Genomic DNA, 15,842 nt, shown 5'->3' with positions numbered 1-15,842 from the left:
GGACCTTTCAGCAAAAAGAAAATGCCTGGAATTTCTCAAATTGTTGAGCAGTGACACATTAACAAGTGAATGGCAGTCAAGGACACACCATGGCTGACCTTTCAACCTCTACATTTGTGGAGTTTCCGTTCTTCCAGCACCGAAGTCGACATGGACCGGTCTGACCTGTGTCCTGACAGTAACCCTCCTGTTGAAGGGTGACCAGCTGATCCTAATCAGATCTTTTGTTTTTTTAACAGAAAGATTTGCCACTGATAATTTCCAATTCTTCATGCATTGGAAAAAGCAAAAAAACTAGTCATGTGGTCATATTCCACCACTTTGCAGTTCACTTTAACCCAGAATATGGTGAAATATCTGGTTTTAAAGTGAAATGGGAAAAGTCTGTCTTAATGCCTTTGAATGCTAGCCTACCATCTATCAAAAGATGTCCCAGTGGTTTGACTGGCCAATAGAATCCACCCTTCTTTCAACTATTATTAAGAAAATAGACTTTGAAAACAATAGAATACAAGGGGGGGGGGTTTCACTGTATTTAAATATGCAGGGGAAAGTTTCGGTCATTAAAAAAGGTTGTTTAGCATGATCTTCAGGTTTGGCTTGATACAAATTATTTAGTCCCTTGGAGGAAGGTAGAGGCCTCATAAGTATCATCTTCTAGATTGCAGGATATTCTATCTTCGCCACAGAAACTTCAATCCCGTGCTTTAAGTTTTGGCCCTATTATGACTCACGTGTTATGGAATACTGTAGATTGTTTTGACATGATTGTGGTACAGCTACTTCAGACATTTGGAATCACTCTATAATGTCTGGAGGCCAACTTTTGAAATCTTCCATGAACTGGAGGAAACCCGTCATTCATATTTGCAGCTCCGATCTCTCCACAGGCCAATAAGGTTCTGATAGATGGGTTGCACTAAATCTATCTCGTTGAAGACTGGCTGTCTGTCAGTAAAGGTGTGTCAATCAGCCTGTATAGCCATTTCATTAGATTTTCATCCGGAAACCTAGCAGTGTCTGTGGTATAGGTCAGGGAGCTGGGCTCATTTGATGAGACACCAGAATGGTATAGGGTGTGGGAATATACTTTTTCCATCAAGAATCTCACACCAAATGATCATACACAGAGCTTATACCACTCTATTCAAGTGGTAACAGATTAAACTAACCAAGGATGCCATGTGTAGGATTTGCTAAATTGGCACCGCCTTACACATGTTTTGGTAATACCCAGCCTTTTTTTCCTTTTTTTATTCTGGACATATATTGTCGAGAGGGATTATTAATTCCTCTATGGCCCTCACTGTGTTTTAAATGATGACACGTGCTTGTGCCTATCTGTTTGTGACTGCAGACTTGTAGGTTTTACTGCAGACCACCAGAGCATCATCCTTCATCCGGTTTTCTCCAGATATTTATCTTATGAACACCAGGATGTCATACTTTCAAAGCACTGTAGCCTTTGAAAGAAAGTATTTGGACAGTGGTACAATTTCTGTTCTTTTGGATCTGTCCTCCAGCACATTGGATTTTAAATGAAACCGTGAATATGAACTGGTTAAAGTGCAGACTGTCGACTGTATTTACATTCATATCAGGTGATCCATGTAGGAATTACATCCCTTTATATACATAACCTCCCCATTTTAGGGGACCAAAAGTAATTTGACAGTTGGCCAATTCAGCCAAAAAAACAGAAATAGTACCAATGTCCAAATACTTACAGAATGGACTGGAAGTCATGGCTTAAAATTACTGCAATTTCTCGAGAGCTGTTTTAATTACATTACAATTTATAATATTTTATGGTTTTGTGTGTATGTGGGCTATGCTTTCAAGTGCACTTGTGTATGCATGTATGTTTATGTTATTAATGACACCCATGACTGGCAATGCACAAAAAATACCAACCAAAATCAAACATTAATTTAATAAAAAATAGATTTAACCAAAATCAAGGTTCCATAATGATTGGCACCCTTGGTTTAGTACTGTAAAGGTTAAGCAACTGCTGCATTTCCAGTAATGTTCTTTCTGTATTTTTGTATTGTCCTTTTTGTTTTATGACAATAAAATATTGTTCAAGTAAAAAAAGAACATCCTATGGGAGCGCGGTCACCTTCCGTAGAGAAGGGGATTGAATGCCCGCTGCCAGTAAATCAGACAGGCTGGGAAGCACTCTCTAGATGCCGCCCACATTGAAAATGGCTACACACTACAAAACTGTCACACAGAAATAGAATCACTCTGCTCCCCTCATACGATGGTGGGACATAATGGCTGCATTCTCCGTAATAAGGTAGCATAATTGTAATTATTCAGAAACCATTTTCTATTTTTTATTTGACCTTGGGAATCCAAAAAAAGTGACGCCGCACACTCAAGTGAACTGTGCCACTTCCCAGACCCCAGGTGCAATTCTTACCAAAATGTTGCAATTTTCATAGTGGACCAGGAATGATAAAGGAGATTCACTGTTTTGAGGTAACTAACTTAGTTTTGAAATAATTTTATTTGTGGGGCAATTCACATGCATGTTGTAGCTTATATGTTATCCTGCTTTCTAAGCACATGCCTCCCCCTCCCCCTCACCTCAAAAGCCGCACACATCCCACTGCTTGGGCAAGCAGATGTGCCAGCAGTTGAGTGCATATTTCAGAAGACAAGGATCCATGGCTTCTGACACGCTGCTCCCTCTGCCCAGCGCTGAACCTGTTAGCGGGGCGTGGGCATCTCCAGCATCTCTGTCCTTTTCTGTCTCTACCCAGAGCCACCTCACTTCTGCAGCCTCTGCTGCACACACGGCTGCTACTGCCTGGGTGAGGGTGGGATCAATCAATCGACTGACAGCTGCTGTTGCCATGACTCCCAAACTCAACCCCGTCACTTGTTTCCCCCCCACAGTGCCACACCCATTTTGGGAATCACTAAAATGACATGAAATGCCTGACTGAATTGTATGCGGCTATTCCAACTACAGAAGTCACATAGTTTGTTCAATTTGTAAAGCCCTGCAAATACCCAGATTGAACAGAGACCTTAAACCCGCCTACCTGTATGTACACATCAGCTGATATAAACGTGCAACCAGTTCAGATGGTTTAGGGACTGCATTGTCTGAACCCAGATCCTGTCAGTAGTTCACAGTTCATGTTGAGTGCCCTACTTCCATTATCGTTTTACCGAGGAATGCGGGATATCTCGTCCAGACAGGTTTTTGAAAATACACAGCTGATTTCCTGCGCTGCATTCCTACTTCCCACACACAGCAGGTAAGATATTTTTAACAGCTCACAGCTGTCGGATATAACACCACAATCAGTCTACCGTTTTACTTAAAAAACTATAAAACATCCGCACAGTGGCTATGAAATGTAAAAATACAGTGCCTTGAAAGAGTATTTGCCCCCTTCCTGAATTCCTCAATTACTGCCCATTTGTCGCTTCAGATCATTAGACAAAATGTAATAGTAGACAAAGGATCCTGAGTTAGCAAAACACATTTTTAAAATAAATGATTATTTATCATTTATTTAATAAAAAACTTATCAAACACCCATATCACCCTTGTGAAAAAATTGCCCCCGGAAACTTAATAACTGGTTGTACCACCTTTGGCAGAAATAATTGCAGCCAAACAATTCCTATAATATCAGATCAGTCCTTCACATTGCTGTGGAGGAATTATTGCTCACTCGTCTTTGCAGAACTGCTTTATTTCATAGAAATCAGTAGGTTCACAAGCATGTACTGCTCACTTCAGGTCCTACCATGCCATCTCTATGGGGTTGGGACACTGTAAAATCGCAAATATGAACAATAGAGGAAATCTAGGAGGGGGCAAACACATTTTCACGGCACTGTAGTCCTTAAAATGTTCTATTTTCTTCTTACTAACATAAAAACATAGCCATTTTTTTATTTTAATATCAAAAGTCAGAGTTAGGGTCGCACAATATATTTATCATCATCGTGATATCAATATGCACGATAAACACATCCCAAAAGATTCTTGAATCGCAAGGAATAGTACAATATCTAGGGGTGAGGGAGTACGGCATTATCCGTATCTGTATCTGTTCAGCCAACTATATTATCCGTACCTGTATCCGTACTTGGGAATGGGAGTAGCTTAACAGGGCTCCAGACTGCAACCATTTTTCTTGGTGATAAAACAAAAAAAAAGGTTGCACCAATGCAATTACAAAATGTATTAACATTTTCTATTATTTCCTCTTTCATTGCACAATTTGAGCTGTTTTGCCTGTGCGGTGTGAACGTTAGTTGAAATAAACTATGGTAGTACATAGCTACTCCTTCCTCTTCCCCAAGGGTGCTGCTATGGTAACGTTTATGCTACATTAAGAGTCATTTGAGTGAACAGTGCATCTACCAATTCATATTTTTTCCTAAATGCTTTGCAAACTTCAGTACCCACTGGAAATTGATTATTGATGTTATTATTTGTATTTAAATTGATGTTCTGTTAAATTCATTGCCTGTTCAAGTGCAATTTGTTCAATAAAAGCATGTTGGAAATATTGTATTGATATATTGACAGTGTGCATAGGCTATTCATTGTCTGGGGTCTATGTTAGCAATGTACCTAAAGCAGAAAGGCATTAGAACTGTGCACAATTCAATATTTGTTTATTTATCACAAGTCCTATCATCATCGCAATATGCAACAACATTATTGCATATCACATATTTTCCTCATGTTTTGCAGCCCTAGTCAGAGTTCAACCAACCACTTTACAGTATTGCAAAACCAAAGCAAACAGATCTTTACCTTTTAAGGATAAGATTGTCTGCAAAAGAGGATGAGAGGATGCCATCTCACAGAAACTGAGGCTGATATGTCTAAATTGATCCCTGTCAGGTTCTAAATGAAGGTGTCATTTGTACTTGTGAACAGGGACAACCACTCCATGAAATTCATCACAATACTACAGCCGGGTGGGCGAGTGGGTGGAGGCTAATTACATACAAAACGTTGCTTCCTGTAACCAAGCTTAAACTTATCTGGAAAAATTGCTGCAAAGCTCGGTTAATTACAGCTATGTTCAGAGTTGAGGTGTTAAGAACTGTCCCCGCATGAGAACATTCTGCTTTCTTCATGTACCCAAGTCAGACCAGAGTAAGTGCAACGGTTTCCAGATTTACTTCCAGGGGGAGGAGTGATATGGACAGGTGGGGTCGCAAATACCTTCATTATCTCAAGAGTGACCCAGAGGGGAACTCTCAATTCCAGCTCAAGCCCTGGAGCCTGTCATCATCTATCTGAATAGGGGGTGGGGCTTGGGGGCTGCCCTGTCTGGAGTGAAACTCCCTGCCCTGTTCACACAGAGTCCACAAAGAAGCTCTCTGCCCACCTTCATTAGCATGACAAAACCAGAAGCTTTCCTCCACCTCGCAAGGACAACGCCAGCGAGAAGCACTGCCACAACGACGGCGGCGAGAAAAGAACTCTCACGCGGATGAGGGGCGGAAGGCTGGAGGGCCGCCGCAGCGAGTAAACAAGCTTCAGAGAGACCACTGACAACTCATAAATTAGACAGGGGGAGGGGCGAGCGGAGTCCTGAATGCAGAATAAACAGCTTACCCCAAACTCCCCTTTCTTGTTCGCTCGCACGGGATGAGAAACCCGGCGCAGCTACAATCTCACATTTTGCGCCACGCTGCAGTTCAGGAATACCACAAGTAGAAAAAAAAGCAGGATAAGTCCTACTCCTCAGCTAGAAGGATATTAGAAACCTCCCCTGAAGCATGTCAGTTATAATTAATGTTTATTTTTTCATTTTAATATATAACGTTGGGTATATGTCCGGATAAAGTAAAAATGATCATCATAAAAAGGTGAGTTTACAGGGCGACAGGGTAACAGAGGGGAGACAGAGGCAGGGTCAGTGCCAGGGCATGATGACACTATGAGGAAGTTCAGGTGAAACTCTGACGCCAATTCCCTCAGGCACATGGTAGGCCTAGTATTGGTCAAAGTGGAACAGGGAAGAGCTTCAGGCCCTCGACTTTACTTTACCTTATGCGACTGACACACAAGTAGCCCAACACCACTATAGAAAACTGCTCTGGGGAAAGGGGAAAGCAGGTTTTATGGCACCTTGAAAAACTGCATCATGGGTGGATGAGGAAAAGAATTCTGTTGCAATTCCATGAGCCAAACAGTGGCCCACAAACAAGGGTCAGACACATTGTATCACATAAATTGTATGCTGTGCACCAGGGCTATTCAGGGGGTAAATCAATTGTCCATAAACACTCTCAGCCATTTTGGCTCTGAGGGGGAAAAATATTGAGTACATGAAACTCTGACTCTTCTGTCCACAACAGTATCTGCATAGTGACATCATGCCTGCTATGCATTTTTTTTTATTGTACACACAATATAACCTGTTCATACATGGCATAACAGAGTAAACAGAAAATTGCCTGCTATGCACCATTTTCTTTTTAAATAATCTGGAAGAGGAAGCTGAAGAACACTGTTCATGCTTAAGTCTCTGAACTCAATAGGCATCACTATGAAATGGGGAGCCCCATACCAGTCCCCTCCATTCCCTTGGTATGTGATAGCGAAACACAATACCACTTTGGAATTAGCTGGCAGATAAAACGGTAAAAAGTGATGGATACAAGCCAATCCACTCACTTCCCACATATAAAACCACATCAGTTTAATTCTCACAAAGGTCCCTTTTTATATTAACACGTCACATTTAGGCATATATAGGATCAAAGGTATGTCTGTTACAGGTAGTGATAAAGGAGCTCGGCTCTGCCCCCCCCTTGACTTAATACATTCTTGAGAGGAGTGCTGTCCTTAATCCACATCACTACATGCTTATTTCCATGGACTAGGCACCTCCTCTGTATATTTTTATCACTAAATTTTCATGAAAGAAGCAGCAACACTACCTAATTTTGTATGCCTGTGGCAGATTTGCATAATTTAGGACCATATATTGTGACAGCTAATATTTTACACACCGTGACCAAAACATATCACAGCATGTACTTTTCATGAACAAATTTAGGTCAACCTAGCATGGAGTAAAACTGTATTGTATGCATAATAATTATTAGAGATAATGCGTAGCCATTACATGCGTAACAGACCAGACAAAAATGTCTATTTGTTCACACTAATTGTTATATTAATCTCAACATTAGGTCATAAAGCTGTAACAAATATAGCTCCTTATGTCAACCAGTCTCTAAAAGTTACTTTTTTTGAGAGAACCAGAGTATATCTCTTAAAAGATTTGTAGCACATCACATTGGAAGGACCTCACGGAATGAATAATAGAACAGAAGGAGGAGAACAGAGTGTGTGCTCATGAGAGAGGAGATGGAGTCATTTATCACTTTCTGAGGGCCCTCTGGCTAGCACACACAACTCCTCAAGGTTTATCCCTGCTATACTAACACTAATGCTAATTCTGACAATGTCTCATGAGAAGTCCAGGAGAAATGGTCATCTGAGGAGAGGGACCATTATCCTTCAGGGCTGGAAAAGGTAGGGGCCAAGCACTTGTTTCTGGGCACGTATGGTAAAGGGTAAATGGACTTCATATATATATATATATATATAGCGCTTTTTCCAGCAACTAGGGCTACACAAAGCGCTTTCCAATTCCTTATTCACCCATTCACACACACACACACACACACACACACACACAGACAACAATACAGCCTGTCACATCAGTGTTTCCATTTGTGGCCAAAAACCCTTTCTGACACAGAATAGCATTTTCTGTTCTGTTCAGCCTGCTGTCATGTGGAAATATGGTCATTACGGGTTAAAATGTCTTGTGTCTCATGGCACAGCGCTGCAGTCCAAGGTTAAGTCTGCTCTGCAACAGTACAGTGTTATAAATTTGGTGTTAAATCTTTTATCCTTCACTGCATGGCATTTAGGTGCAGGGTAAAAAATTCAGCCATCTCCGTGCATGGGGATTGTTCAGTCACTGACCTCAGGATAACACAGACCACCGAAGTCCAAGATTCACTCATCAGGTGGGCTGGACTGAGGGAGGGGGAGGCTGGCATTCAAATTACCACATGCAGCAAAGTCAACATAGGAAGCCTACCAGATAAGACCCCATACTTTGAAGTTTCAAGCACCGCCATACCTTGAGCTTCCCTGAAAGAAAATCCCACAGGCTAGTTTCATTGCGATCTTTGAACATACATTATGCAACTGGGGCATGAAATTAATTACAAGACCTCATTAATTCATTAGGAAAGTGAATTAAAACTTGCATTCCAGGTCACATGGACGGTACATGTATGGCAAGTGAAACCAAGAACTGAGAAAATTAGATTGCAGTGGATTTTCATGTTACCTGCAACATTATTTACAAATTGCTGGGCAAGTTGGAGATTGTAGTTTGTTATGGTTTCTACCAAGTTCAAAAACGCATTTGCTTTTAATGACTTTAGAACCACTGCTTCCAAGCAGACAAGCCAGGGTCCTTCATGCATTTCAGAAGCGGATGCCAGATTCAAGTTGTTAGCCGCAGACGATTGAAAGCAGACGCCCTTGCCTCATAGTGCCATAGGTCACAGGAGTACAAAACCCTCTTCCCTGCTAGAATGTATGGGGCTCTGAGAGCACGCCGTTTCAGTTTGATTTGATCGATGCACACACAAGCCTTCCCCCAACTGCCCAGCCCCCTGCAGCGCCTGGCACCAGCTTTGCTCTTCTTCGATTGATTTCTGAGCGACAACAGTCAGCAAAAATCCAATTACTCAGACCGCAGGATCCAATGGCCCAACAGCCAAACCCTCCCCCTGACCTGGGCTGACCCCCTCCCCTCCAATGCCTCTGCAAACCCCCTCACCTCCCAAACTGGACATCTTTCACCTCTTTTGTCAGAGGCTTTCTATAGCACCTCTGTGCTGAATAAATGAGTCACTATGGAGGGTGTGGTGGAGTGGGGTATAAAATGCTGATCTCTGCAAAGTGGGGTGCAGATTCGACACAATAGGGGAACCCCGATTTGAACCCAAAGGCCTGGGAGCCACTCTGTGACTAGATACATAAACCTAAAATGAAGAGGAGAAGTGAAGAATCAGACTCAACCTGGGTCCCATGTTCCTCTGAACAATAATGGAACACAGGAGAGAAGCCCAGTCTGGATCCCATGTACAGCTGTACAGTGAAAGCAGACCTTCCAGACCGATTCAAATATTTTACCTTACACTTTTTATGTGGCGTATTAAATTACTCTCAAAAAGTGCAACCCCATTCTGGTGTCTTGGTTGGCTCAATTGCTCCAGGCAAGATCAAATCGAGTGCAGAAAGCATTTGAATCCGAAACAATGACCTATTTGACCCAGGTCTGCAGAGTTCTGCCGAGTTCTCTGACAGCTTATTCCCAGGACACCGGGTACCTCCTCAAGCACAGAAGTAACACTCACTGCGACCAGCAATGTGCATTGAATGTTGCCGGTTGCACCAATGTTTGGTTTATAGTCTGGGCGACTAGTGCTATATATTTTTGAACTGGCTTTAAGACAATGAACTACACAACATTGGCTACAGCTGGTGAACTGGAGAGTCTGTCGGCAAAAGACACAGGTCTGTTTCCCAGGTGCTCCAGCACCCCCCATGACCTTGACTAGGAATAAACAGGTTAGATAATTGATGGATAATAAACTTCTGCCTTCATTTCCTTCTGGCTTACGCAAACACAAAACAAACACTCTTAGACGCATGCTTTGCTGATTACTTTTCTGTCATCAAATAACAGTTACCGTTAAGGAAGCATTTTATGCAAACGTTCTCAATAGCTTTCTGTGTGAAGGAAAGCCTTATACCACACAGAATGCCCAGGCAGAAAAAAACCTGAAGAAACAAGCATGTAAGCAAGTGAGTAAGACTATAAACAAAGGCAAAGTACAGTTTAAAACAGAATTATAGAGCATTTTGAAACTCATTGTGATAGACGCAGTCACTGTACATAAACATGCTTACAGATGAGGCGGAGCGGACTGAGAGGAGACGGAGAGACAAACTTTCCAATTTCTGCTGTAATTTACTGCCATTCAAAGCTGCAGGCTCCACTGTAAGGGTGTATGCAACATGCACGTTGCACAATGAAAGCTGTTAACTGTCAACTATACGGCCAAATCTAATGACTCTGTGTTTTTCCCCATTCAGTAATCAATTCATCCAGGGGATTTATTGTTTTGACAGGTGGTGGCTCATCTCTGCTTGTGCATATCCATAATTAAACCGGTCAGGAAAATGAAATGATTTCTCTTCTTTGAATTAATAACAGGAAGAGTGCATGCAGCCAATAAACAGGACTTACATTGCTTTGATACCAAGCAGTGCCCTGTACAGCCTTTTTGGTTCTGTGCACAGGAACAGAAGATAACACCAACCAGCAGGATTAGGTTCGATAGTGTGGCAAATGTTCTCATGTACGCCTATTCTCCTAAGTTAAAACATTCACAATTCAAAACATCTTTGAGGGTGAGGGGAGATTCACTTATTCCTCCTCCGAAGCAGCTTTTCTCCACAACGATCAGAGAAAAATCCAAACACCATCCCACTTGACCCTAGAATGTGAAGGAAGGGTGGAGACAGTGAAAATGCCTCTCCTATACAAAGGAAAAAAGCAATAACATGATTTTTCCTGGTTCAAAATAAGCCACAGTGACATGTCTAGGTGGAATATGAATTGTAAAGCGGTGTTCAGCAGGGTACTGCTGGTGACCTGGTGACTGTGCCCAGAGCCACGGCCAAAACCCTAGGACCATACAACGTGCCAATCCCCTGGTCTGGGCATGTGGGGCAGGTCCATGGTAAACAGGACATTGCCATCTGTGCAGTTGAGCTGCAGGCCAGAGCCGCCGCCTAAGCCGGCAGGAAAGTCTGGCCCCTCGGCAGGTGAGGGTTTTTCTCCCCACTAGGGAGATGTTTACATCATATGCTACTTGGGGGCTTAGGGCTGGTATTTCCCATTTTTTCTTCTGTTCTGTTACTCTGTAAGATGCCTGTGCGACAGCCTTCTGTGAAAAGCACTATACAAACACAATGTAATTGAACTGAATTGAATTGAACCTGCCCTCGCTCCCCACATGCTGATCTGAGATCAGTTAGCTCAACCTCAGTTCAAAATCAGCTATTATGGAATTAAGGAATTAAGAAACTGACCTGGGGTTAGGTCATCAGAGGTAGTATCCTCACTGGTAAACACTGGGTAGTGCAAGACTACCAGCAGCAGGGATCACTCACGGTTACCCAATATCAGAGATTCTACACCAGTAGAAGCTTTTCCATTTCTGTCTCGATAAGCACAACAAAAAATGTAAGTACCACATCGTACAAAAGTGCATTACTTCTATGTCTGCTAGAAAACACGACAGTTGTGCTCTGACAGAAAAGGAAGACATACACGTGCAAACTCCACCAGCTAATGCATGGCACTGCCCTGAAAACACTGCATTACACAATCCCATTACAGACATGCAGTGAAAACACCAGCTGGCGCACACAAATTCAGGCACCTTATTTGACCGGTGGAGGAAAACTGAAGTCTGAGTAATCTGGAAAGGCTCCCCTTGCTGTGCTGGGACGGAGGGGTTATGATGGACAAAGTCCATAAAACTAGCACTGCAACCCATCTCTTCCATCTTCACTTCAAAGTCACCACCCTGTCGGGTGAACCCGAAAACATTCAGATCGATACAGCATCACACGGTTCATCCCTTGGACTGACGGACACAGGAGCCAGAGGTTCTGTAAATTCGGTAAATCTCCCCGCAAGGCAAGAATGCTTCAATACAGAGGCTGCAAACCCCTCACTATGCCTTGCCATTAAAATGGATTCCTACCAACCCCTCATACAACATCGCAGGGAACAAAAAGCCTGTCAAGTCTTAACACCGGCCACAGCATCAACCCCAAAGGCCATGGAGTCCTGAGGAACTGACTTTCACACCATCAAGTGGTGATTTCTACCCCACACTCCTGCTCTTTTACCCACACACCTGTCCCAGTTTACAAATTTGTAAATGATTGCAAGTGATGACGATGCAAGCTGTTGATTGGGGTTCATTTAACAACTGAAGCAGACTTTCACTCATGGTGGTGGTTCACGTGCACTCGGTTGTGTGAAACACGCTGCAGAACATCAATGTGGCTATAACTACAGGCCCAATCTATCAGGAGAATGTCGCTTTTGGAGTGACCACTCACAGTTCTGTACTTGAACGCGTCATGAGAATGCTAGTTCTATGCCGTCATTTGGCCTGTCACAAAGAACCTCTGGCATGGGTGGCCTAAAAACGCTTCAAACATAGCTTTTCACATAGATCATGTAACTAAGGTACGTCTTTGGTCAATTATTCTTAAGTCTAAATGTGTATTTGAAAGAAAATAAGTTTGAAGGAAAAACAACATTGAATAGTGGAGTACCAAATTAATTTTCTGTGTATGAGTTTGACAACCATCTCTGGAGAAATGTCTGTTACATTCTCTAACCTGTGGCAGAGTAGTATAATGGTTATGACAGACACAGGCTGCCCTTATGATGTAAAGGTAACCAGTTTCCAGCTGGGATGTTGCTTCTGTACTCTTGAACAAGATACTATACCTGATTAGCTACAGTAAAAAAATATTGTTTTCTCAATTGATGTAAAACATAAATAATTTGCTTTGGACAACACCCTCTGCTAAATGCCAAACTGTAAATCGAGGATGCTATGATTGAAATGGAGGTTGAGACTGTGATGAGCCACTCAAAACAGATCAATTAATTGAGAGTTGTGATGGTAGACTACTTCACAGAGATTACACATAAGCATTGTAAATTCATTATCATTACTGAAGAAGGCACTTTAGCGGCATCTAGCCTAAGTGACACGATAATATTGAGAAACATGTCAAACCTAATTTTAAAGACACTTTTCAGATATAGGATATAGACGCTTGCTCGTTCGCATTTAGCATGCAAGTTCCTGTGCGTGCATCACCATTTGAATAGTTGGAGAGATTGTCGCACCAGACACCACCAGTGGGAAATGGCAGGCCTATAGAGGAGCAGTCACAGGACGCAAACACTTTAAATCAATATTGATAGAGAAATACCATTGTGAAAAGGTATCAGATGTTGCAGTTTAATATCCAAAAATGTAGGATTGAGTTAAGACTCACCATTAAGTCCGTTGGGGATGCTCCGATGGTGGTGTGGCGCTGACAGGTCGTCCATGGACCTTCGAATGGTTCCTATAACAGCCTCAGCCGGCTTGTGTATGAGGTTGTTGTGGTGATCCGGACTGCCGGCGCTGCCCGTGCTGGAAGTACTGCTTCCATCTCCGACATCCCGGACAGCGCCTGAGCCATTCAGATTGGTCAGGCTGGACTGACTGTCGATGGAGCTTCTGGAACCTGCTCCGTTCCGCTCCTCGTCCAGCATGAGAACGATCTCCTTCAGCTCCACATTCTGGCGCATCACCGTCTCTTGGTTGGCCTCAAGTTCCTTCAGCTTCTGCTGATAAGTACCCACCTCTTTCCATAAGTTGCTGGCCGTGTACCTGCCAAACCGCTGCCACTCCCGGGACAACTTCTTGCCCCTCTGTCTATCGTCATCCAGGAAACAGCACAGCTCCCTGAGTTCGTGGTTGTCGTCTTGTAGCTTTTGATTCACCTCTTTCAGGCCCCGAATCTCGTGGAGGTGGACCTGCAGCCTCCGGTTGACGTCTTTCATCATGTTACTGTGTTCCACCATTAGATTCATCCGTTCGTTATCCACCTTTCTCAGTTTTAGGATTAGATCTTCTTTGCTGCATATGAACAGTTCCTCGTCGGAAAACTGACTCAAATCATCATTATGTCCATCCAATAGATTTTTAGCCATTTCTCAGTGTTTTGCCTTTTTTAGAGTTAGATGGCAAATATCTAGTCTAGAGAAAATTTGCTAGCCGAGCTTTAACGGTGATATAATCAAATCTGAATGCATGATAAAGAAAATAAGTCGGAAGACACATGCGCTCAACTAGTTAAACAGAGATGCTAAACGAGTAAAATGCGCTGGTGTCCAAGCACACGCACGCATAAACTGGACTGCTAATCTATGTGAAATTACAGATAATAAGCTATGGTTTCGATGTTTTTAATACCTTGATCAGCATACATCAAAATACCTATTCTTAAAATACATATAACATATTCAGCTACCCAGTTTTCATGAACACTAATAAACGACGAAGTAGGATATTATCGTCACGCACACGCAGCCAAAGCTAACCTACTGAATTTCCGCTATCCCACAATGATGCAGCGAGTTAAACATTACGCAAAACTACACAGGCGAAGTAAAATCCACAACTATTCCAAATGAAATGGACTTCCAAAATAATGCCTAACACAACGTATATCAGATTTCGATCCAACTTTTAAAATCGCGATAATACATGAAATACCTACGTGCGTGTTGCTTTGATCCAGAAATGAGGAATGAACCGATTATGACCGAGCGTGGTCGGTCGGTCGGCGAATGGATTTTCGAAAGCAGTTGTCGGATTGAATCTTCTCACAGGTTGGAATTTGCTAAACCACCTCTTCTTTCACGGGCTTGATTCAAAATATTCAAGAGGATTTCGGTCACGACCAATCCAGACGCCAGGAAAGTCTGGGCAGGTGCCTCAGTGAAAGGCACTGAATTGTCAAGCCGTTTTGACAGACACTGCCTTCTTAAAGGGCCACCAGCAAAAATCGATCCTAACAGACTTGCACGAAATTATGTTTATTTTTCACTTGCACAAATAGCTATCTGTTTTTAAATACTACAACCCTGACACACATGAAAAAAAATCAGCAGAAAAGGGTGTTTGATGTGCATAAAAAACGAAAATAAAAACATAAAACACAGGGATTATGCTATGTTGTACTCGGCTATTCACCCTTTCTGCTTATTGTGTATTGGCAGTGCGTGCATTTTCGGCTGTTGACTAACTACTTTGCTTTCCTTAATCTCGTCATGACGTAATAGGATATACCATTTTACTGAAAGGACGCCCAGAATTTGATGAGTGACGGTTCAAGACACATTTTCTGTAATCTTTCAGTACAAGAAATATTAGCATTTTTCCCACATACAATTATCACAACGCAAAAGCAAATCAGTTGAACATAGCTTCAATATTTCAAAAGTGATATGCACCCAGTGCCGGCAGCTCCATGTAGCTGTCTTGTGACAAATGACTGAAGCTAAATGGGACTGGACTCAGTGAGGATTTTAATGGGACACCTGGGTAAAATACTTTGATGCTGTTGGACATTGTCTGGGTGAGCCATTAGGGGCAATCCCCTGGGCCTAAAACATTTTTTTCAAGGATACTTTAACCCTTCTGACTTAATGTAGTCATTAAAACCATTGCATTTACAGAAAGAGAAGGGATGTTGTTACCCTTTTTCCAATCTGGCCAAGTACACCTCAGCAGTAAAATGGAAGTGTAATCCCTGCAGTGCCTACTCGTAAGGAATGCACAGGATGTAAATTTAGTTCAAGGCTCATGATGACACTTTGTTAGGGCCTATGTGTCCATCCACCAAGTGGCTGTCATGAAATAAATGTGTCAGTTCCTTCAACAATAATGAATTACTCATATAAGGCAACCAATGATTCTTGGTGTTATTACATTTACCAGTGGTTCAGAGAGTTTGATGGGAAAAAAGTAATATGTGAATAGAGCATCACCTTGTGGACAAACAGCAAATAAATCTCTGTCTTCTGGCCCTTTGTAGCGATGTCTGGTATTGGATGACGGGCTAAAGATAAAAGCTGTGTAATTTCAGTGAC

General features: G+C 42.4%; 1 protein-coding gene across 1 annotated transcript in view; it reads right to left on the bottom strand.

Annotated features, from left to right (window-relative positions):
* LOC133129436 (coiled-coil domain-containing protein 85C-A-like) overlaps positions 1-14,605 on the bottom strand; it is a 65,555-nt gene extending 50,950 nt beyond the window's left edge. The window contains exon 1 of the mRNA XM_061243534.1: positions 13,196-14,605. Coding sequence (XP_061099518.1) covers positions 13,196-13,898 — 703 coding nt within the window. The 5' untranslated portion in view covers positions 13,899-14,605. The remainder of the gene's footprint in view (positions 1-13,195) is intronic.
* Between the last annotated feature and the right edge of the window lie 1,237 nt (positions 14,606-15,842).

The sequence above is a fragment of the Conger conger genome, chromosome 5 (genome assembly GCF_963514075.1).
Source record: "Conger conger chromosome 5, fConCon1.1, whole genome shotgun sequence".
NCBI lineage: Eukaryota > Metazoa > Chordata > Actinopteri > Anguilliformes > Congridae > Conger > Conger conger.
This window is presented reverse-complemented; position numbering and strand designations above follow the sequence as displayed.